The sequence below is a fragment of the Callorhinus ursinus genome, unplaced genomic scaffold (assembly GCF_003265705.2).
Source record: "Callorhinus ursinus isolate GAN/ISIS: 27379988/994484 unplaced genomic scaffold, GSC_fseal_2.0 scaffold19, whole genome shotgun sequence".
Lineage (NCBI taxonomy): Eukaryota > Metazoa > Chordata > Mammalia > Carnivora > Otariidae > Callorhinus > Callorhinus ursinus.
Genome location: NW_027397081.1, coordinates 923,466 through 946,879, shown reverse-complemented (window position 1 = coordinate 946,879; position 23,414 = coordinate 923,466). Strand labels below are relative to the sequence as shown.

Below are 23,414 nucleotides of genomic sequence, written 5' to 3'. Positions count from 1 at the left end.
TGGGGAGCAAATAGGACAATTCTGGGGGGGTCCTAAAACTCTTGACCCTCAGTGCCAACAGCGTCAGGTATTGAGCCAACAACACCCAAGGGTTAGAATTCACACAAATGCAACATTTAAATGCCTCCCTGGACGTTTAGAGTCTGGAAAGATGCAAAAACCTTGTCTATAACTTTGGCAAGAAAGTTCCCAGAATAACTTGGGCCCTGAGTACTCAGAACATCTGATAAGTCTTCAAAGAAACAAACTTGCATATTTTACCTAAAGAAAAAGAGCCCGAATATTAACTGAACATGTACTCTGAGCCTAGAACTATGTCGAACAGAACTAGGTACCGTTTTCATCCTTTTATGGATAAACCTTTTGAGCTGCAAGTCTGGCATCTTCTACATATTTTAAAGAAAAATACTTTTTATTGTAGAATTATATATGTTCAAGTAGAAAAATTATAAAACATAGGTAACAAAAAAGAATCCTTTTCAATTCCATCACTAAGATAAAACCACTACTCATCCCTTCATCGATATTTTTCAAAACACTTTGCTATGACTCTGGGCTGGGACTAGGTTGTAGGAATGAGGCAGGATTGGACTCCATATTTATTTAAAATATTGATGTTTTGTTCATCGCGGATTTCTTTGCATCAATTTTGATTTTTTTTAATGTTGCATTAAGTATTGATATTCTTGAATACTGAGGTTTTGGCGACCCCTGTCTTCCTCACTCTGGTCCAGGTTTACAAGCATTCATCAGTGTGTGTATCCATACGCACACACTTTTCTTTACAAACATGGCTTATCCTGTAAGAGTACTTGTAAATCTCTTTCCACATAATGTATCATGAGCATCTTCTCTCATAGGACCATATTTTGTAAACCAAAATTAGAACACAGCATGCGTCATGCATCACCTAACAAGGGAACAAAGTATCTGAAATCCAAACTGTCTCAGCTATGGAGCATCTGGCCCTTTGCGCTGAGCTTAAAGAGCGTAACTCAGACTTACAGCGAGCGCTCTGTCCTCACAGCATCAACTTGAGCAAAGAGGAATGGCTCCGAAAATGTCATCCTGCAAAAAAGATCAGAAACATAAGATGCTTACTTACGATGGCCCACCCAGAGCTGGGAATGAAACCGCATAACCCCAGCCATTTCCAGAGCCCCTCACCGAGGCTCCAGGGCTGGGGCTCCACACTGGCCCCTTCTCCTCCCCTTGGGTCCTTGTCCCATTAAGATTCTCGCAAGGAACCACCACTAGGGAAGTGAGTTTCCCTGGCCAACAGGGCAGGGGTGGGGGTGGGGGGGTGAGGATTGGCTGACCCCCCAGGAGCACCTTGCCCAAACAAGCCAGTGCACCTCACTCCTTTTAATTATTTCCTGAACAACTACAATCCACGTTCACAGCAGAAAACTTTGGGATCTAGGAAAGGACGAAAAATAAGTTGTCACCCATAGTATTACAACCCAGAGGTAAACAAGTCTGATACAGACCTCTTTCTTTCCATTATTGATGTTACTTGTGTTCATACAAATTACATGCATATGTTAATTATCAATATATCAGTTGACATCAATTTTCAATGTTAATTTGCACATTAACCTTATATTAATATACATAGATAACAAACAGGAGTATAATATGTACACATATATAGGGTTTGATTTATTTTTGAAATTATGATTTTAATCTGTATAAAGACTTCACCTCTATATTGTCATTATGCTGAGTGTGTTATTCCATGCCATTAAATATTTTTCAAAAAAATGGGATCTTAGAGGTCTAGTACTACTTCATATGAATATGTAATAATATATCCAACAAATCCCCTATTCTTAGATATTAAGGTTGCTCTCAATGTTTTATTATCTATTGTATTTTTTATTTTTATTTTTTTAAAGATTTTATTTATTTATTTGACAGAGAGATAGAGAGAGAGCACAAGTAGGCAGAGAGGCAGGCAGAGGGAGGAGAAGCAGGCTTCCCGCCGAGCAGGGAGCCCGATGTGGGACTCGATCCCAGGACCCTGGGATCATGACGTGAGCCGAAGGCAGACGCTTAACGACTGAGCCACCCAGGCGCCCCTATTATCTATTGTATATAAATATGTACATATAGCATAAATCGTACACATAATTTATATAGAATATAAATATACAGTTAATGTGATAGACAAATATTTATATGCACCTTGTGTATGATATATCAACATAAAATTTTACGTAAAATAAAACATACACATAAATCTGCATCTGCTCTGTGTTTCCCTGAAATCAGGTGGGCAGTCGAAACCCCTGGGCCAGCAGCTGGCTCTGGTTCTCACCCCACCCAGGAAGTCCTGGAAAAGTGTCTTGAATGATAAATTTAGAGGTTTTAAGCCTTAATGTGCACATGAAAAGCTTATAATCTATGGGTAATTTTACTTGCCTCCGGGGACAAAGGGCCAGTCACGGAAGGCTGCCCTGGGAAGACAGACAGTTTCAAGCCCACAGTCTGCTCCCTGAGCGATGGAAAGCCAGCAGGGACATGGACGGCCGTCTGCCTTTGTATAAGATGAGAGGCTACAACAGACGGCCTCTGAGTGTTAAAAACATGTCCATCTTGCATAATGTACAAGGAAAACATGGTACCACTGACTGCCTTCTTGGGAAATAGACTAGTCTTGGTTTTGCAAATTGGGTCAAGATTTCAATGACAAATAAATGCTCTGTGGGGAAAGTGTTCACATTAATTTCCTTCCGTTAGTTTTTCCTCTTAGAATAACCAGTCCTTATATGAAAACTATAAAATGCAAGTGAGTAAAAAAAGAAACCGCTACAATTCCCACCACCCAGACATAACCATTGTTAATAACGTGGCATCTCTGTCTAAGCTTTATCTAGGCGAATATAGCTAATTTTTTTCAAAGATGGGAGTACTCGGTCCACGCTATTTTTAGCTTGTCAAGAATATTGTCCCCTTTTCTAACCTGAGCATGAGTCTCTCCCAGAGACCGTGCCACAGACGTGTCAGCCTGCCTCTCCATTCCAGGCGTATCTTGACAAGTATTACACCAGGAAGGCAGGGCCCCAGGTTGGCGAGATGGGGGCGCCAGGAGGCAGAGCCCTGGTCAAGAAGATCAAGGAGCTGCAAGCCTTCTTCGGCCTCCGCGTCACCGGGAAGTTAGACCGGCCCACGATGGACGTCATCAAGAGGCCTCGCTGTGGAGTTCCCGACGTGGCAAACTATCGCCTCTTCCCAGGTGAACCCAAATGGAAAAAAAATACTTTGACATACAGGTAATGAGATGGAGTCTTCCCAAAGTCAGAGAGAAACACCCTCTCTCCTTTTCCTTTCTTTTAGAAATATCTTCCTTCTGATCTGTATACAAGTCCCGACTCATCACAACCATAAGGAAGGCTTTTTAGGGCTAAGCTTTAGACAGTGACATTGGAGGACTCCCTACAAAATATGATGTCAGGATTATCCTAATGACTGGCCATTTCGGACATTACAAACAATTTTATCAATTAGAGACAACACACTTGTCTTTCAAGAAAAATAACCTAGTTTAGGATTAATAACAGTACCAACAAGTTTTTTTAAAACAAGTTCCTCAATCAGAAGGAAACAATAAAACTCACCTATTTAAGTAATTTTTTTTATTAATTCCAAAAATAATTTATTGATGATTTATTAAATGCCTATTGTAGACATTTGATTTTTGGAGATACAAAGGTGAGTCGATCCCGTTCACTGACCCTCACAGCCCCTTTCGGGAGACACACAAGCAAACAGATCCTCGTGGCTCCCCATGATAGGTGTGAGCCTGAGGGTCTAAGCAGAGAACCGTGGTAGCACCCACAGGGAGCGCAGGGACCCACCGCTAGGTCAGCTGGCCTCCTTCCTGGGGGACCCCCCTCCACCTGCAGGTCAGCTTGGAGGCAGGCAGTCCCTGCTGCATGCCTGGGCCTTGCACCTGCTGGACAGATGTGGCCTTGCAAACGGGTGGCCTGCGCATGCATCTTAGCCCTTGAGGCCTGGCAAATGGTGAGGGTGTTCCAAGTGCAAGAGGAGTCTGGGCAGATAGGGGCGTGCAGTGGGGTGGCCCAGCAGGCAGGTGCCGCCCAGGGCAGCCAAGAGCCAGGCCAGGTGTGGGGCCAGATTTTGTTCTTAGGAAGAGCACATCTGGCCGAGACCTGGGGACGGGGCGAGGCCGGGCTGTTCCAACAGTCCCTGCAGGTCTCACAGAAGGGTTTCCAACAGTCCCCTCCTCACAGCTCACAGAAGCCGGTCTCAAACCTGTCTGGAATTTTGCAGCCAGTTGTTAACCACCCCAGACTCTTGCAAGCTGGTTGCTAAAGAGAGCCATTATTAAAAATTAAGCTCTTCATCCCTGCAATTAAATAAATTATATTTATACACCAACTATTATATATTACCTTATAGATGTTATATAGAATCAAAAACAAAAGGTGAGCAAACGTTGCCTCCTGATCACTCTACCACACTTTACTACTGTCTGTGTTCATGAGGCCATTCACCTTTTTATCCCACGTTGGGAGCAGCGTGCTGCTACTTATCTCTTCCCAACTGCACTTGTTGGGCTGGGGGAGGGGGCTTGAAATTACCACCAGGGAAAGCGTTGCAGAATGGGCATCAGCAAAGCCCTCAGATGAGAAAGTGGTCACGGAGCCTGTTGTTGAACTGCACCAGCTCAGCAGTGGGTCCCAAGTCCCTGGGGTCGAGTAAGGGCCCACAGCTCCAGAGCCCTCCAGAGACTCCTCTAGGCTGCACGCTGGCGGCGACCAGCCTGAGTCCATAAGGTGGCGCTCCAAACACGGTTATCACTCGGCTTACGCCCAAGAAGGCCACGAAAATCAAAACATTTGGAGAAGAAGCGCCCCATAAGAGGTTGAACAGGAAAAACGTATATAAATCCACGAAGTCTTTCCCTTTATTTTCTTAAAGCGTATCAGAATTTTAGTCTGTAATGACGCACAGCACAGACCAGGGGAATCGAGCAACCTGTTTGGAGACTTAGAGAAGTGTATTATTGTGACAGGGTTCCCCGGATGGCCCCAAAGCCCCCTCAGCACACTCATCCAGCCCATCCACTCGCCCCTGAGCATCTCCCCGGCCCCAGAAAGCAAGCAGGCAAGCACAGAACGCACTGGACGCGCTCCGAGTACTCAGAATAACCTCTTCTAACAGAACCCAGGGGATTAAAATAGACAAAATACAGCTTAGTGCTTATGTGCAGACGTTTGGAGTCAGAACTGGGCTCCAATCCTGACTAATCATAAAATGCACATCATCATTATCTGTTAAGGTCGTTGTGAATATGGGACACGCCCACGACCGTGTCTAGCGCAGAGCATGGGCTCACAGAGTATTTACTGTAACCCCTCTTGTCTCCTGGGTCTTCAGGTGCAGACTCTGTGCTCCTTCCTTCTCCACTGAGGGTCGCTATTTACCGTACCCTCTGTGGGACCTGGTCCCTGCCCTTCAGGCCCCTAGGATTGCCCCGGTTGGTTCCTGGTAGAGACAGCCCCACCTCTGTCAGAATCACCTGAGATATCTGTTGAAATGCAGGTCTACAGGTCACACCTGTGTGTGCATTTACCCAGCTTCTCAGGGAGCCCTCACAGGGGCTAGAACTGGACTGCCACCCGGAAGGCCTGAAACACCACTAGCTTTTATTCCAGAGTTCATCTGTGTAGCAAGTCTTTGCTAAGCACCTACAAGGTGCAAGGGGTTGATGAGGAGCTGGAGAGAGAAAGCAGGGCAGGTGTCTGCTCCCTGGGTTGGCGCTCGCCCTGCATCCAGGATGCTGGCTGCGCGGGAGGTCCTGCCAAGGCCCCGGGTGGTAGCTCCTTCCCTCTGCCCTCCCTCCACTTGCTGTCAGGAAGCCCCAGTCCCTGCAGGCTGGGGCAGCTCGTCCTACCAGGACCTCATGAAAGACTCAAGCCAACACTTCCTCTTTAAGATACACATTATTTTAAGAACAAACATCCCCCCCACCCCCACCCCCGGGAAATCCCCGGTGGCCTTTGAATAAGAATGTGCAAAACCTCAAAACTCAATGTTTTTATTCTTTACAATTGAAAATTTTCAGTCCCTTTTGGGGAAAAAGAGGTCCCTTCTCCATTAAAGCCATTTTAGGGGAAATGGATTCTTGCTACTTGTGAAATGACCCCAGGTTATAGTCTTTAAAATTCGGGATAATCTCGTAACAAGGAGAGCCCAGCTGTTTCAGCGGCAGGTGATTTCCCAATTGCTCCGCACAGTCCAGTAAGGTAGCAAATACAAAAGCAAAACAAGCATTACCGTTTGGGAGAAAAATACCCCCATCGCAGATTCACATTGGCCCCTCCTGTTGTTGATACCGCCTCAGCAGAGGGCGCGCCTTCCGGCCTCAGAGCGCTCACGGAAAGGAAACCGTGTTCCTTCTGTTTTCGCAGAATCTCCAAATACACGCCCTCCATGACTTCCGCGGAGGTGGACAAAGCAGTCGAGATGGCCTTGCAGGCCTGGAGCAGCGCCGTCCCGCTGAGCTTCCTCAGGGTGGACACGGGAGAGGCCGACATTATGATATCGTTTGAAACTGGAGGTACTGTGGCGCTTCTTGGATGTTCCTCCTGATCCACGGGACACAAGTCCCGGCATGTCTCCTTCAACCTTTAACGTGAGCGATCAGCGCGATCCTCATCCACACGCGGTGTGATGGGCAGAGCCCAAGGTCATGGCAAGGTCATGAGTGCCTCCGGCTAGGACGTAGACCCGGGGGAGTTCTCAGCACGTCTGGTCGTGCTGGACGGGGCGGGAGAGGGGACTCCGCTCTTTCCCGTTGGCTAGGAAGCCAGCCGACCTCATTCCCATGGCCGTACTCACCGCCGCGCGCCGCCTTCCATATGCACCAGGAACCTCCCACCCTGAATCCCCACTGAAGGAAGTGCACACCACGGTGGCCCTGACCACGGTGGCCCTGACCACGCTCCCCCTGCGGCAGGCTGTGGTCGGGATAGCGGCCTTGCAGTCTTGCCCACACCTTCTGGAGCCCCCAGGCCTGCCCCACCCCACCCGCCTCTGCACCCCCTGCTCACCCGGGTAAGGAGTGGAGGCCTGCTCTGGCCCTCTTCAGAGCCGCCTGTCTAGGGAGCAGATAAACCGAGGGTCACAGCATTCCTTGATTTCTCAGCTTCCAAGTGGCTGCGGGGAGAGCGCACCCCGGCCTCCCTCCACAGACGCCCTTGCTAAGGGCCCCAGTTACTTTAAGTCCTGATCTTGGGTGGAGGCTCAGGTGCGGGGAAGTGCATGCTCAGAAGCCAGGGGAGAGAAGGTGACGCGGTCCCGAGTGTGAGCCCTTCAGAGGCGGCCCTGCATGTGACCTGGCCTGTGGCAGGTCCTGTTCCCCCCCCAGGACAACAGGGCCGCCCCAGTGATGTGGTGGTGCGGCTCCTGGCGGCTTTGGAGGCCGTGATATTAGCATCAGCCTCTCTCTAGGTCTTGCCAGCTTGCGCCCTCTCCCCTCCAACACAGGCTGAGTGGGGGCTGTGCTGCGTGTCCCTGGGTCCTCAGAGCCCACCATCCAGGAGCGCCGGCACACGGCGCGCCAGAACCCTGGGAAAAACCGGGAAACGTGGCTTCTACAAAATGCCTCGTTTTGTTCTCTCTCCTCTTTTTTCAAATTTATAATAAACTGTTAATTAAATATAAGCAAAACAAAAACATAGAAAGTTCTGAAAGTTATGATTTTATAGACACCTTTATTGCTTGCATGAGCTTGATACAGGAAAGCGTATTGAAATTCCAGAGGAACTTTCTCCTTTTGGATACCTCCGTGCATTGTATTGCACGGTAGAAACAGAAAGCACACACATTTGCTCGATGTACCATTGCTGTCGTAGCTGAATCCGACTATAAATGCTCAGCCTGCCCACACACCCACATTCCAGCCGTAGGGGTTGCTTCCTACTTCTTTTGTAAGACATTTGAACGACGTAGGCATTGCAATAAAAACTGTCACAAAAGAATATTTTTTATTTTAAATGCTAACTGTCTTTGAAATGCCAAATATCCCTCTTAATTTTTCAATGGACAATTACTCGTTGACATGTGAACTTCTTATAAAAAATGAATATTGGAAAGTAAACCTATTTGTATGAGAAGTGCCAACACTATTAAAAGAAAAAAGGTGTCCATTCCCTGTAATGTGAAGCATGCCCCCAAAATTGCTAGAAGGACTCAACGGCTGTTGGCATTTCTCCCCACCTCTTTAGATCACGGGGACTCCTATCCATTCGATGGCCCTCGAGGGACTCTCGCCCACGCATTTGCACCCGGGGAAGGTCTGGGAGGCGACACCCATTTCGACAATGCTGAGAAGTGGACTATGGGAATGAATGGTATATATGCACAATTCACCATAACCTGGAAAATATTGTACCTTCTTCTGGGCCTCCACCATGAAACCCCGAGGTTCAACGTCCCAAGCCACCCTTTAACTAGGGAGGCTGGCTAGGAAAAACAAGTAAGCCAAAAATCCAAAAGGGAACACCATAAGGGAAAAGACCCACCCTCACGTGTGTTGTAGACTTATCTGAACTCTGGTTCATGCCTATGATCTCGAGGAGCATCGACCCCACCTCCCCCCGGCTCTCTTTCTTTATGTAGCATTTACTATCTCTTACTTGTACTTGGAAATAGGCTCTGTTCAGAGATGACACTTCATCTCCTGAGAAGTGTGATGGGAACGGGTTTTAAAGTCCCAGGACATCGTGCCCGTTGTCTGCAAGTCTTCCCTGTGAAATGTGTGTGGACGACAGGGGGTAGCGTGTCATAGCCCGGAACTGGTGAAGCGTCTTCAGTCTAATCTGGGTCTCATTGCCCCTGGTGGCTCTAGTTAGACCCTTCTGTGTCCAGCATGGCTGACAAGGAACAAAATGGATTGATTTACATTTCCATCCTTCCCTACCCCAAAGCCCCTTCTAGCCAAGGGGGAGAGCACTAGAGTGTTGTCAGCAAAGCTCAGCACGCGAATAACCTACCAACCTTGGAAGAATCCGGTTATGAAAAGAACACGAGTTTACTATGATTGGGGCATCAATTCTCCTGTAAAGACAGAAAATATTGAAAATAAAACCCCATGTCGATGCTGTCTTTTTCTGTCTCCTATTGTGCAGGTTTCAATTTATTCACCGTTGCTGCCCATGAATTTGGCCACGCACTGGGCCTGGCCCACTCCACAGACCCATCAGCACTGATGTACCCAACGTATAAGTACCAGCATCCCTATGGATTCCACCTGCCCAAAGATGACGTGAAAGGGATCCAGGCCTTGTACGGTACAGTCACTACCCTTCCTTGGCTACTAACCCTGAAAGCCACAGGCTTTCGGTCTCCAGCTTAGAGAAAGTATATGTTGCCAGGAGTTACCTGCACAGGTAAAGTCAAGTGGGGGACTGTGGCCCCACCTGTGCCCTTTTAAGAAGAGATTATTTAGCAGCTATGAATACAGCTTTTCTTTTCTAAGATGCACGATTCGATTGCACATCTTTCCTCCAGAGCACATTGGTTCCTCAAGAGCCATAGAAAATGCAATAATTTGTCTGGGTTTTTAGTAGTTTGGTTTTGTTTGGGTTTGTGTTTTGAGCATGGGTCAGGATTTAGGTAGCGGGAGAGGATGGGTATATTTTGTAGTTCCTATATGTGGTTCTTACCCATCTGTGGATCAGTGACCTTATCTTCCTAAAAACATGAGGGTGATGTTAATACCTCTACTGCATAGACAGCCTGCACCTCAGCACATGGGTTCGTGGGCGTCGCCACCCCTCCCGGTGTTTGTTTCCCTCCCGGTGTTTCCCTCCCTGAACGGCGGAGAAAGTTGAGGCTCAGAGCCAGCAAGCATCCCAAGAAAATCACCATTATCTCAGGGGTTAGCTTTCTAACTAAGATAACTTTACAAGTTATCTTTCAAAGACGATAAAGAATTATTAGAGGCTCTATACCCTGCCTTCCTCACCAGAAAGATGGACCCCCGAGGTCCTGAGAGGGAATCCTGGAGCACTCCGACCCTCACACTTTTGCTTTCATGGATCAAAGGCAGACAACCCTAGGAACCAGATTTTCCCCTTAGCCTCAGAGCCTGGTTACTCGGCCTTCACTTGTCAGAGGCTCTCGGCCCCCTCTCTGCCCAGAGGGTTGGCCAGCCTGCGTAGAGACGAGCACACGCTTCTGCAGACAGCACCTGAGGTGAGGGAGTCCCATCTCATCCAGGGAAGTGTTCAGCCAGCTCTCCCCACTTCAGAGACAGGGTCCATGTGAACTCTGTCCCGCCTCTGAGTGACAGAGACCAAGGCCGTGAATGTCTCCATTGTACAGACTTGGCTCCCAAGCACCGAGTGGCCCGGTGCCAAGGTGAAGCGGTTCCCGTGGGCTACTGGGAACGCCAGAGTCCCAGTGCTTGCCTGCGCCTTACAGATCCTTCTGTACTGGAAGGTCACCGCCATGCTGACGGCCACGGTCATAGGGCCAGGGAGCACACACCTCCCACACCCCTGGCCATCTCTGACTTTAGCAGGCGGCTTGGCACATAGTGAGTGTTCAAAGACCACAGCACATTCCTGACCTTCCAGTTTCTGATCTTTTCCCAAAGCCTCACCTCATTGCTGACCCTGCGCCACCCCAGAGCTTACCCATCTCTCTCTTTCATGGGTCCTCCCCTGTGCCTCACTCCCTCTGGGCACCATGGGGACTTGCTCAAGAGCAGGGACCTGCACAGCCCTAGCTCACTTCCCGCCGATGGCAGAGAAGGCCTCAGGAGCACGGAGTGGGATGAAAACCCCCCAGCAGCTCTCCCCAAGGAGCAGGCCCCTGCTTTACAGAAGGATCCAGCGTGCACCTCCAGGGCACCTCCTTGCCACAAGAACTCACTCAGTGTGTCCTGGGTGCCTGATAAAAGGCTTATCTGTGCAGGATGCCCGGAAGTTGATGAAAATGATATGAAAACACACAGGGAAGTTGCATCTGATTGAGAACAAAGAATTTAATTACCAGGAAATAATAAAACAAATAAAAGTGGCAACTTCTAAATAATAAGAAAATAAGACTGGCAACTTTTAAAAAACCTCTCTGGTTTGGCGCCCCTGCAGCTATCAGAGAAGTTCTGTGTGACAACAAAATAACGGGTAGCATTGTTTTAACAGTTACGATGTGCCAAGCGCTCTCCCAAATGCTTCCCAGACACGATTTCTCAGAACGCCTGCTGAGGCAGGTACTATCCTCACCGCTCCCATTCCACCGATGAAGAAACGGAGGCTTGGAGAGGCTCACGGATGTGCCCGTTTATCATGCAACTCAGGGACTAGGGAAGCTGGGATTCGAATGTGGGTCCACCTGCCTCAGACAGCCACGCGCCTTGTCACCTGTCATTCAGCCCATGGAGGTCTCTGGAGCAGAAGGGGACATGCACTAGGTTCCTGGTTCCATTTTGACCAAGTCACTTTGAATCCTAGGACCCCGGAAAACCTTCCTGGGAAAGCCCACGGTGCCCCACGCACGCCCTCAAAATCCATCCAAGCCGGACCTCTGTGACTCCAGCTCCCCCTTCGATGCCGTGACCATGCTGGGGAAGGAGCTCCTGCTCTTCCGGGACCGGTAAGCCTCAGATGCGGCACCAGCGCTCCTGGGCCCTGGACGCACGCACCCTCTAGGGCCCCGGCGACGGCCCCGCGCAAGGACCGTGCGGAGGTGCCGTCCTGTGCAGCACCGGGGTGGGGGGCACAGGTCTCTGCAGAGCCACAGAACTGCCCAAACCACCACCTATGGGGCAGCTGCCACGCTCTTGGCACTGGGCGCAGTGTTCTCCATACTCGTGAGGTCCTTCTAACCCTTTCACTGTGAGGGAAAGATTAGAATCCCCGATTTACAGAGGCAGAAAGCAGCTCAAAGAGAGCAAGGTGCTCTCCTGAGGTAGGAGTTTCACTGAGTGGCTGAGTTCAACACCAGCCCAGATTTATCAGTTTTTTATTTATATCAGTTCTCAATCAGATGCAACCTCCCTGTGTGTTTTCATATCATTTTCATCAACTTCCGGACCATCCTGCATGGATGAGCCTTTTACCAGGCACCCAGGACACACTGAGTGAGTTCTTGTGGCAAGGAGGTCCCCTGGAGGTGCACACTGGATCCTTCTGTAAGGGATAGGTGGTATCCCTAGTGAGAGCACACAGTATAAGCTCAGTAAATATTCAGTAATAGGGGTTGGGTAGATAGACAGATGGACAGACGGATGGATGGATGGATGGATGGATGGATGGATGGATGGATGGATGGATGGACGATCAGAGGGATGGATGGATGGACAGATGGATGGATGGATGGATGATCAGAGGGGTGGGTGGATGGATAGCTAATTCCAAAGTCATCGCTCTGCTGAAACCCCTCTTTCTCAAGGCCCCTTGACTTTCCAACTGTCAGCCAGGGAAGGGAAGAATATTGACGCGTATTGGCTCTTCTATAGCTGTAGCTCCTGAAGAACACCCTGAGGTTTGAGTATCTAATACTGTTGTTTTAGGAATGTTTCTTTTGGACTGATTAATAGAAGTTTTCAGAGTTCTGTGAGTTGTAAAGGACGGTGAGGTGGAGCTGGTATTTAAATTTAAATTTAATGGCATAGGAGGGGCGCCTGGGTGGGCAGTTGGTTAAGCCTCTGACTCTTGGTTTCCACTCAGGTAGTGATCTCAGGGTCGTGGGAAGTCTGCTTGAGATTCTCTCCCTCTCCCTCTGCCCCTTCCCCCACTCATGCTCTCTCTCTCTCTCTCTCTCTCTAAAAAAATTAAAAATAAAATAAAATAAATTTAAAAATGAATGGCATAGGAGATTGAGTAATTCATGATGCTGGAGAAGCTGGAGTCTTTAGGGATGGTGCTGTGTTTGCAGCTGTGTGAGTTGATCAGTGGGAGAACTTATCTTTGTTAGTATTTTTATTGTGGACATCACTCAGGGAAATTAAATAGAAGTAAATTTAGGATTAGTATAACAAGGAAAGAGAGGAAATATAATTTGATTAAGCCTTTCAGGTTTGAAATTAATGTGGAAGTTTTCAGAAGACAGGAAATGGTTTTTGGTGATAATGTCTTGTAGTTGAAGTACGTCTACTAAAAATAATGTTAGTGTTTTGTTGGCTGAAAGATTGTTGAATGGTGAGAGGTGGTGAGTAATCGCTGGGAAGAACCCAAGGAGTTTGGAATATTCATAGAAGGGTGAAGGAGAGTTATATTTTATGTTTTGTGCTCTAAGGTTACGGTCAAGTGCTGGAATGAGAGTGGAGCCCGTTAGACCCTAGGTAGCAGGCATCCTTACGGGAGGAACAGTTGTTGGGGTCATGTTGTGGGAAATAAAAATCCAGCAAAAATTCTTCCAATTAAAACTCACTTCCTAGTGTGGATCATGGGAGCATTATTTTCACCGATTAGAATTCGCATCAACCAGCAAGGTTGTCTGAGCAGGAGGAAGAAAGTAACTGTGGGATTAGACAGCCGCTGGGAAGCAGCAAACTTCGCAGGGCTGAGCGCTCACACTGGACAGGACAGTTCTGCTCACTGGTTCTGATGTGGGGGGTTCTCCCACCACCAAGCAATTCTCAGACTCCAGCTGCATGCCCTACGACTCCACTCATTTCTGATGCCATCCACCCACCAGCACATAATGTCAGCCGACCCCACAGGTTAAGGGCTCTGTCCTACAAGACTGCCCTCCACTTTAGAGGCCAATTCTGACCGACTGGCTGTAAATCACGTTCCCATGAACCCCTCCTTAAGTTTGACTGGTTTACTGGAGCAGTTTACAGAACTCAGGAAACCAGTTTACTCACTAGATTAGCAGCTTAGTAGAAAAGGATGTAACTCAGGAACCACCATATACAGAGATGCCCGGAAAAGTGGATGGGGAAAGGGAGCGAAGCTTCCATACCGCCCCCCCCAGGTGCAAGTCCCCCACATCTGCATATCTGCATGTGTTCACCAACCCAAAAAATCCCCAAAGCCCCCTCCTTTGGGGTTTTTATGGAGGCTTCATCACAGAGGCATGACGGATTAAATCGTTGGCCATTGGCGACTGATCCAACCTCCATCCCCTGGCCCTTCCCTAAAGGGGGTAAGGTGGGTGTTGAGACTGAAAGTTCCAACTCTCTAATTACCTGGTTTTGCCCTCGGGTAACCAGCATCCTCCTCCCCCCACAGCAGGTACTTTCCAAAAGTCACCTTGTTAACATAACAAAGGACACCTTTGTCCCTCTCATCATAGGAAATTCCAAAGGATTTAGCAGGCTCTGTGCCAGAAACCAGGAGGAGGACCAAATATATATTTCCTATTATAAATCACAATACCACAGATGTGTTAGCAGTTTTGATAATTAAGCCTGTGGAGTAAAAGTCTGTAAGGAATGTCCTCCCTGTAATGCTAGTCTTCTTCCAATAATGAGGTTGTAGGAAAGGGGAAAGCTTTAAGCCCCCTGTTTTTTGGATGGCTTATTCATCATTTAAGTGATCAGTAACAAACCCACAGCATATAAATAATATGGATTCAAAACATGTCTGTGTGCAGAAGTGAAGGAATGTTGGGTATGGTGGTTAATATCAGTAGTAACCATTACTAGGCCTAACCAGCTTGAAGTAAAGAAGGCGACAATCTTTCTAATGTCATTTTGGGTGAGAGCAAATTGCTCTACACAGCGTAGTAGAGCAGCTAGACAGAGTGTTAATGTTGACTAGTTATATTATTTCCCGTCATTGGGTAGAAAGGAATTAATAAAAAGACACCTGCTACAACTATTGTACTCAAATGAAGTAAAGCTGAGACCAGCCTTGGGTCTTCGGTGACAAAGGGAGGTCTTGGGTGAAAGCCAAATTGGGCAGATTTACCAGTTGCAGCTAGACAAAGTACAATTAGTAGAATGAGGTCATGACTAAGGTCAAGTATGCAGATTTGTTGGAAATCTCATGCATTTACTTTAGATAGCCTCTTCTCTCCTGGTACTCTGGCTCGCAGGGAACATGGGGCTGTGTCCATGACTGATTGCTGGGATCACTTCTTTTCTTGGAGGAAAAGACATTCCAACATTCTTCCCCATTCCTCCCTTTATCAGGGTCAGAACTTGTTCACACTAGAAGAGGCAGCCGTAGCTCAGGAATAGTATGTCTGAATACTTTTTATTCCTTTTTCTTCATTGGAAGAGTGGTCACTGGGCCCATATGGGGGGGCCAAGCCCCACTATAGTGGCTGGCGATATAAAGAAGGATCAACACTCACATAAGGGAGTGAGACGTTCAAACACCTTGCCATCATCCTGTGTGCTCACACGACCTCTCTGTGTACGTGGGGAGAGAGAGAGAAAGCTCTCCAGAGTCCCTTCTTATAAGGGCACTAATCACATCAGACCAGGGCTCCACTACCAGGGTCTCATCTAACCCTGGTTACCCCCCCACACACACACTGGTCCCATCTGAATATCACCATCCCATCACTCTGGGGTGTAGGGCTTCAATATATGAACTGGGCGGGGACACAGACCTTCAGCCTATAACAGAGTAATCACATCTTTCAATATCTATTTCCTTTCAGGTTTTTTTTCGAGAAGGGATCAGGGATGTCCGCAAAATGGGATTTTATGAGATGTGCTGATTTATGAACTCTTTTGGCTCAGCAATATCTCATATTTCCATGTCAATGAGTTTTATTTGTATTATTATATAGATGGATATATTTTTCAATAAGTAGATACATCATCACGTATTCAACCAATCCCATACTTTCAAGCATCAAAACTGTTTCTAATTTTTAAAAATTAGAAACAGCTTGAACTCAGTCTTCAACAGTGGATGGGCATCTGCTTTTCCGAAACGTTTTAGAGCAGAGCCCAGAACCCGGGATTTAGCATCAGGCTCAGTTGGCTTAAATTCTGGCTGTGCTTCTTACTGAGCAGGTGACCCTGAGCAAATAATGTGCCAAACACACAGTAAGCACTCAATAAACGGCAGGCGCTATATTTAGGAATGAGAATCGGACAATCTGTACAGTGGATTAAGGTTTAGAACAACTTGAAGTATTTTTTATCATTATTTGTTTTTAATGATTTCTATGGAGACTTATTGATTATTGACTTCCTTTCTGTTATTAGCAAAAAGTAAAGCAAAACAGAATCGGTAGGCATTGACCAGGAGTGATAGGCAAGGCGCAGAGCAGGTGGACCCTGGAGCCCGGGGGCTTCACGCGAGGGCTGGTGGTGTCACCTGTCACATGTCCCAGACTAGTGCAGGGAGAGCTCCTTCCGCGACCAAGAAATAAGATGCTGGCCGCCGTGTAGCACAGAGCTTACTCTTATGCCCAATATCGGCGACTGTAAGAGGTGCAAAGGAGACCATGAAGTCAAAGATATTAGGCCTTTATGTACAATTATAACTGTTTTCTTTAAAAAAGCAAAAGAATGTTTAAAACCCCTCTGTTATCAAACTATGAGCAATGGCTAGCGGCCATTTGGCCGAGTCGTGGTTGAACATCCTGAGGGTGGGAACAGGAAGGGGCAGGAGACGCAGGGAAAGGAGAGGTCGGGAGGGAGGGATGCGGCGACATGGGTATGTTCAGCCTGTCGCCCAGCTCAGGCAGCTGGCCCCCGCAGAGGCAGGGAGTAAGGAGAGCTCCCCTTTTAGCCCCAGGTCCGCCACCCAGTCCCCACGGGCCCATGGGCCCCTCTCCATCCTCTTTGGACTGAGGCGCTCTGATGTCACAGGGCTTCCCTGGGAGCAGGACTTACTGCGATGAGCACTCGGTTATCACACCCTCACGAGGGCCCCATGAGGCAGGGATTTCTGGTCCCTTTTCACAAGGACACGGAGCTAGGGAGGGGCTGGGGCTGGGACCCACGGCCACACAAGGACCCACCAGAGCCTGAGCCTCCCGGCGCCTGGCTCTCCTGACTCCCGAGGTGCCATCTGGAGCCAGGATCCCATGCTCCATAGCTCTGATCCCCAACCAGCCTACACCAGAAAGTCCCCAAGTGCTGGTGAAGCCTGGACAAAGAACAAAGAATTCTTTCAAGCCACAGCGACAATGCAACCGCAGATGGCTGGGAAAGCTTGGGGTCCGGCCTGGAGTTCCCCGTCACCGACAATAGCCTGTTGAGGAGACATTCCCATGTGTGGGCGTCACCTGCACATGGGGTGTTTCCAAAGCAGGATGGGGTGCAGCACCTTTCCCAGTCACCGTGAGACCGCAGCCCGCTGTCCGCTGCGTGTAAAGGTACATGGGTGCGTTCCAGCTTCCAGCGTTGTGTTTGAAGACAAATGGGCGTCAACTACAGTTAAGTTAAAATTTGCAAATACCTACCACTTACATGGACCTGTATCTGTCTGTTTGATGCATGTACATTCGTTCTTTCCAGCAGATGGGCAGGTAATATGGCCGTCTCCCATTCCTCAGGCCGTTAGGAAGACGAGAAGCAAATTGCCCCTCTCAGGTGATCCTGGGTTTTACCTAATTGAATTTTACCCACAAAATCAAGAGTATCACAATCAGCAATAGACCTCAGAGGTATAATAGCATTTTGCACATGGAATAAGCGTAAAGCCTGTGTCCAAATCCTTCGTGTTGGAGAGAAGAAAGGTGCGCCCCGTCTGTGTCTCAGCCTAGCAGATGCTCCCGCCAGCCGGGTCTTCTGGGTCCCGGTGCAGAGCCGATCCTGTCACTCATACACATCAGCTCGCCGTGCGCTAGGACGCCCAAGGCAAGTAGTGCCTTTCAACTTGAATGAACTCAGGCCTTCTGACGGGTATGCATTTGAGTTTGTGGGGAAAGCACGGGACGGCGGGTCCTGTGCTTGGTCCTCACCTGCTGGTCAGGTAAACAGCTGCGAGGAGAAGAAAGTTCTTAGATCATCTGGGTGTCTCGAACATGTTGGATAGGCTGGTCCACATTCTGTTTTCCCCTCAAAATATCTGTCAGTCGCTAATGGTCACGTTTTGCAAGATGTTATGTATCTTTGATCAGCAGGCAAAGGACAGCATTTTTAAGCCCTGGCAGGTAGGAGAGGAAGATGAGAATGAAAGCGTCCTGAGTGAGTCCCCAGCAGGACTCAGAGGCTCATTTAGTGCAGGCAGCAGTGCAAAGGAAGAGTCAAAGAGCAGACGGGACAGCCACGGAGGTTTACTGGACACATAGAGAAAATCTCAGTGTTAGATGTGCCGCATTCAAGGTGAAGACTATTCTAGCAGGTTCTATAGAAGTGGGCCGGTGCTCAGGGGGGCGCTCACAGCTGGAGGCTTCACAGGTTACAGAACCTCCCACGTGGAGGAGGCAGGGAAAGATCTGAAAATGGACTCTAATAATAATAACTGGCATTTCACGGTCACTTACAACGTGCTGTGCATTGTGTTAAGCATTTTCCCGACACTCATTTAATCCAGTGGTCTTTTCCCCAGCTGGAATTTTAACCCACTTGACATGGGAGACAGAATCCCTTAATGGAGCCCCACATAAATCAAGGAAGAGAGGATTTCTTTTCCAAAGTGATCAGGAGTGCAGGGCACCTGGGTGGCTCAGTTGGTCGAGCATCTGACTCTTGATTTCAGCTCAGGTGGTGATCTCAGGGTCGTGGGATCGAGCCCCGTGTCAGGCTCCAGGCTCCGTGTGGAGGCTGCTTGAGGTTCTCGTCTCCCTCTGTCCTACCCCTGCTCATGCGCACTCTCTCTCTCTGTGTCTCTCTCTCAAATAAATAAATCTTCAAAGTGATCAATAGTGGAAAGGATGCCGGGACCATCAGACTGAGGACAGAAGGAAAGGGACAGACTTGCCACAGGATGATTCCCATGTGGCATTTCAGAGGAGCCGTGAGGAGGGGTCCCGGGCCTGAGGAGTGAAGCAGTGAAAGAGCAGAAGGCAGGGAGCGCGTGGAAGTGGTGATACGGACATTCACCTGAGAGTTCTGTTAGTAACGAAGAGAGGTCTGTTAAGATCATACCTGGAACAGGCAGCGGGTCCGAGCAGGAGTTTCCAAAACTGGAAACTACCTGGACATGTCGGGAGACAGGACTAGGAGCCGGTGGAGAAACGGAAATGCAAGGGGCCAGGGGAAGGAGGGACAGCACGTCAGTCACCCTACTCCTGGACGGGACTTCCGGAATCTGGCATTTTGCGGGGTCCACAGGTTTGAGCAAAGCCCGCACAATGGAGGGGGACATCGTCCTCCTGCGGTCTCCCAGAGACGTGTCTCTTCCGGTTGTAAGATTGCGTCATGGAAAGTCAACAAGTGGCGCCGTATTTCTTAGACTGAGTCTGGGTTATGTGTTAAGAATTCAGACAAAGAGGCAGAAGGTGTATTATGACCCCCGATTCATTGCCACCTCCTCTGAGCTCCCTCCTCCTGGCTAGGGATGGGGCCCTTTACAGGTTATGGCCTATTCACAGGGGTGCCCACAGGCTCCTCCAGTGGGATAAACAATTTAGGCACACTAGGCACAGCTCTAACTATTTTTAAGCACTGCCTACATTTGGGTTTTTAATTCTACAAGCTGTGTTTTTCTGGGGATCAATGAGATGAACGATACATGTTTGATTTCTTGGGCTCTAAAGCCTTCTGACATAAGGGGGTTAGTGAAATCCCCCAAACGAGTGCATGTCAGCCAAGAATGTGAGTGTTTGTATTTCAGAGTTTCCAGTGACAAAAATTCTGTCAGCGAGGCAAATTCAGAAAGAAACAGTTCTGTTGATAAAACCCAAGTTTTACCTATCACCAATCAATACATTTGTAGAGTGAAAACATGCCTTTCTACAGTATCTACAAATTATTGTAAGAGTAGTCGAGAGTTTATAAGACACTTTCAGATGCATTGTCTCAATTCATGCTTCGAAGTGTTAGCACACATGTTATTAGTATTCTCACTTTTATTGGACAGAAGGAAACTGAGTCTCAAAAATGGAATGACTCACACAAGGTCCCACATCCAATGATAAAACCAGGTTTCAAGCTCCCAGGGGGAGATAAGCAGCAATTCCTTTGCAAACATCAAAAACAGAAAGAAGAAAGATCCCTCCTCCCCGTGCAACAAGGGAGCGGGATGAACGAGAACAGAGTCAAGGAGAGTCAAGTGTTGAAGATGATGAACTGTGAAGGTCCCCGCGCAGCTCCTGCTGAATCCCCAGCAGGAGCCGAGCAATGAGGAGGTGATGGGCTCCTTCCACAGGTGGGCGGTGAAGATAGCTGGGCACAACACGGGAAGAACAGAAGTTCAGCTACTGTGGGTCACATCCCCAGGTGTGCCGGGCGCCCAGAAAGACGGATAATCATGACCCTGCCTCAGGTGAAGGCTACCAGTGAGCTAGTCTCAAACTTGACTTAGCCGTTGTTCTTTGAGAAAAGGGAATGAACATTTCAGGAATATGAAAATCGGTGATCTCATGAGTTCCTCTCACTCCCTGGCACCCATTCATTGAACCAACAAGTATTTATTGAGCCCTGACGTGCCAGGCACAGCGTCGGCTCCTGGGAGCACGAGATAAACAGTCCAGCTAAATATATAATCAGCAGATCCCCTACTATCAATAGGTGCCATTGTTCCGCCCTCCTCATCAAAGATCAGATGACAGATTCCCGATAAAGTGTTCACTTATTTCTGTGACTGCTTCCCACACACCCTGGAGCTGCTCTTTTCCAATAGGCTCACAGATTGGTTTTCTTTTTGCTTATACTTTAAATCCATTTCCAGATGTATTAGGAGGTTACTTGCTATACTTAGGGTTTGGGGGTCAATTTTAACTCATTTATATTTATAATCTATAGCTGCAAGTTTGTAAATCCTCTGGGTATGTGTTCTGGTGCTTCATTCCCCACCATTAGTACTGAAAATTTTCCTGATTACAATCTCTTCTGGAATTTGCACAACGTTCCATAAGTGATGGATAGTATTTATTTCTACCTTAAGCGCACAGTTTATACATCTTAATACATCGTAACACTGTTTAGGCCAGGGTCCCTTGACTTTGGCACTACTCATATTTCAAGGCAGACCAGTCTTTGTTGGGTTGGGTTGTCCCCGGCATGGAGGCGTGCTGAGCAGCTTCCCTGGCTGACCTCTCCCTCTGGAGGCCGATAGAACAACTCTCCGCAAACATGGCCAAATGTCTCCGGGGCACAAAATCACTCTGGGTTTAGAATGACCGCTCAACTTCCCCTTAGTCCTCACAATGCCTGCAATGTCTTAAATCAGGGTTGATTTAGAAAGGAATTTTAGATTCTACCACATGTGAAAAGTTCCAAAAGCACAGTTTCGGTTTGCGGGTGCTCTTCATCACTACATTTTACCACCTCTCCTACTGAGTCACTCGGGACATCCATGCCCTAACTTCTGATGAAAGATAGGGCTTACGTTCGCCTAGAGCCACCTGTTGATTTTTAAATGAAAAATGAAAGGCAATATTTCCCCGCGTTAGGTGCCCAAGGATAAAGTGCCTGGAAGTCCGCCGTACCTCATCAGAGACGTGATTCAGACAGAGCCTCCCCTGCCCGGCTTCCTCACCTCCTCACCCCCACCACCGCAGTCCCCAGAAACGCACCTCGGTGCCTGGGTCAGCATCTGGCACGGTGATGTGAAGAGTCAGCATTTCAGAACCATGTGCTGAATTAAGTGAAAAACACTCATTTTATGGATTTCTCATCAGGTTCCCAATTAATGCATTGTTATCAAAAATCAGATGACAGGCTATGGACGTGATGCGTTTATCTGTTTTCGTTACCCGAATCTGCGGGGTTCCCCAAACCCGTGCTCATGTTGTGGTGGCAGAGAGGAAGAAGGGGAAGGCGGTCCCTTGCGCCTTCAAAAAGCCTAGATCTGGGGACGGGGGTTCGGGGGTCCCCAAGTTATGAACACAGAAAAGCAGAGATCGCAAGGCTGGGGCAAGGCTGGGAATGAACAAGGGGATGAGATCAGGTGGAGATGAATATCGAGACAGCTGCAGTCTAAGCCGCTCTGTCTGCCCCTAACCAACAGACGACCTTTGGGCCCACGAGCCTTCCTGAGCCTCGGTGTTTCATCTGTTAGTACAGATATTCTAGAGCAGGCTGTGATGTGTAGGGCATGGGGCGAGCCAGTGCACCTGCCACGGATGCCTGCCACCCTGTGTATCATGTATGGTGGGTGCCCAGTCAGCGGGTGGGTAAGACCTAGGCAAATTATAATGTTTAGAATGGACAATATCTAGCTCTATGGCACTTTATGGTTTATAATCACTTTCCTATGCATTCTCTCCTTGGATCCTCGGAATGACCTCATGAGACAGCCCAGGTATTATTATTTGCATCTAAGAGCTAAGACTGAGCTTGGAGATGCCGGTCAGAGTTAGAACTCAAGTCTACATCTCCTAAAGCATGATGTGTTTTTCCTTCTGCATCGTGATGCCGCGTAGGGAACAAAGACATGTCTCTCTCCATAAGGCTCTTTTAAATTCATCATCAGCTAAATGGCCCCACCTGGGACACCTTCACCAAATCCCCGAATGCAGCGGAATTTCCCTCCTGTAGGATATGCTCTGTGTCCACATCCTAAACCTGAGAGTGTGTAGCACTGGTTCTAACTGTCTGATTATAATCCTAACTCCTGAATCACATACCTGTCTGAATCCTAACTGCCGAATCACGTACCTGTCTACACTCCTGGGCTGTAAGCTCCCCGAGGCATGACTGGGTCTCATTCAGCGTCTCATCTTTGATGTCTACCCCAGTCCCTGCTAATAGGCACTCCATAAATATTTGTTAAATTAACTGACTAGGAAAACTCAATGTAAGATGGAGGCGTTCCTATACTAACTACCCAGAAAATTAAATGTCAAAATTTATTATAGTTTCCCTGTCCACAAATAATTTTATGTATAGAGTCTACTTTCTACAGAATCAAGTAAACTCATATTTTATAAAAATGATTTTCCTCTCCAAAATTCAAAATGGATCCCATGTACATTGAATGTTTCAGCTCAATACCTTTGTGATACTGCCACAGTTTTATGGAAATAATTTTGGATGAGTGGATGGATGAGTCGCTTAAACTTGAGTTAATTGGTGTGTACCAGATTTTCTGTTAACTAGCCATCCATTTCAAGGATATAAACCCTTTCAATAGATAAGTATTCAATAGATAACTTTCGATATAACTGATAATTGTGAATGTTCTTGCTGGCTTTATTGGGAATAACTCGCACCTCCCAACCACAAAGATTTGGTGCCATTGTAATATTCAGAATGTCCACCAGGATGGTATTTTATCTTTGCGAGATTTTAGTTTTTAAAAGATCAGAATAGGAAAAGGACATCTGCATCAAGGGATGCCTGGAACTGGAAGGTGCAGAGCTTAAATGTGTGAAACACCGGGGTTACCTCCTTGCCATATCCCTCC

At 47.9% G+C, this 23,414-nt stretch overlaps 1 protein-coding gene across 1 annotated transcript in view; it reads left to right on the top strand.

The window, feature by feature from the left end:
• MMP20 (matrix metallopeptidase 20) overlaps positions 1 to 23,414 on the top strand; it is a 50,105-nt gene that overhangs the window by 4,457 nt on the left and 22,234 nt on the right. The window contains exons 2-6 of the mRNA XM_025893880.1: positions 3,028 to 3,275; positions 6,441 to 6,589; positions 8,259 to 8,384; positions 9,162 to 9,323; positions 11,493 to 11,634. Of these exons, the coding sequence (XP_025749665.1) occupies positions 3,028 to 3,275; positions 6,441 to 6,589; positions 8,259 to 8,384; positions 9,162 to 9,323; positions 11,493 to 11,634 (827 nt within the window). The remainder of the gene's footprint in view (positions 1 to 3,027; positions 3,276 to 6,440; positions 6,590 to 8,258; positions 8,385 to 9,161; positions 9,324 to 11,492; positions 11,635 to 23,414) is intronic.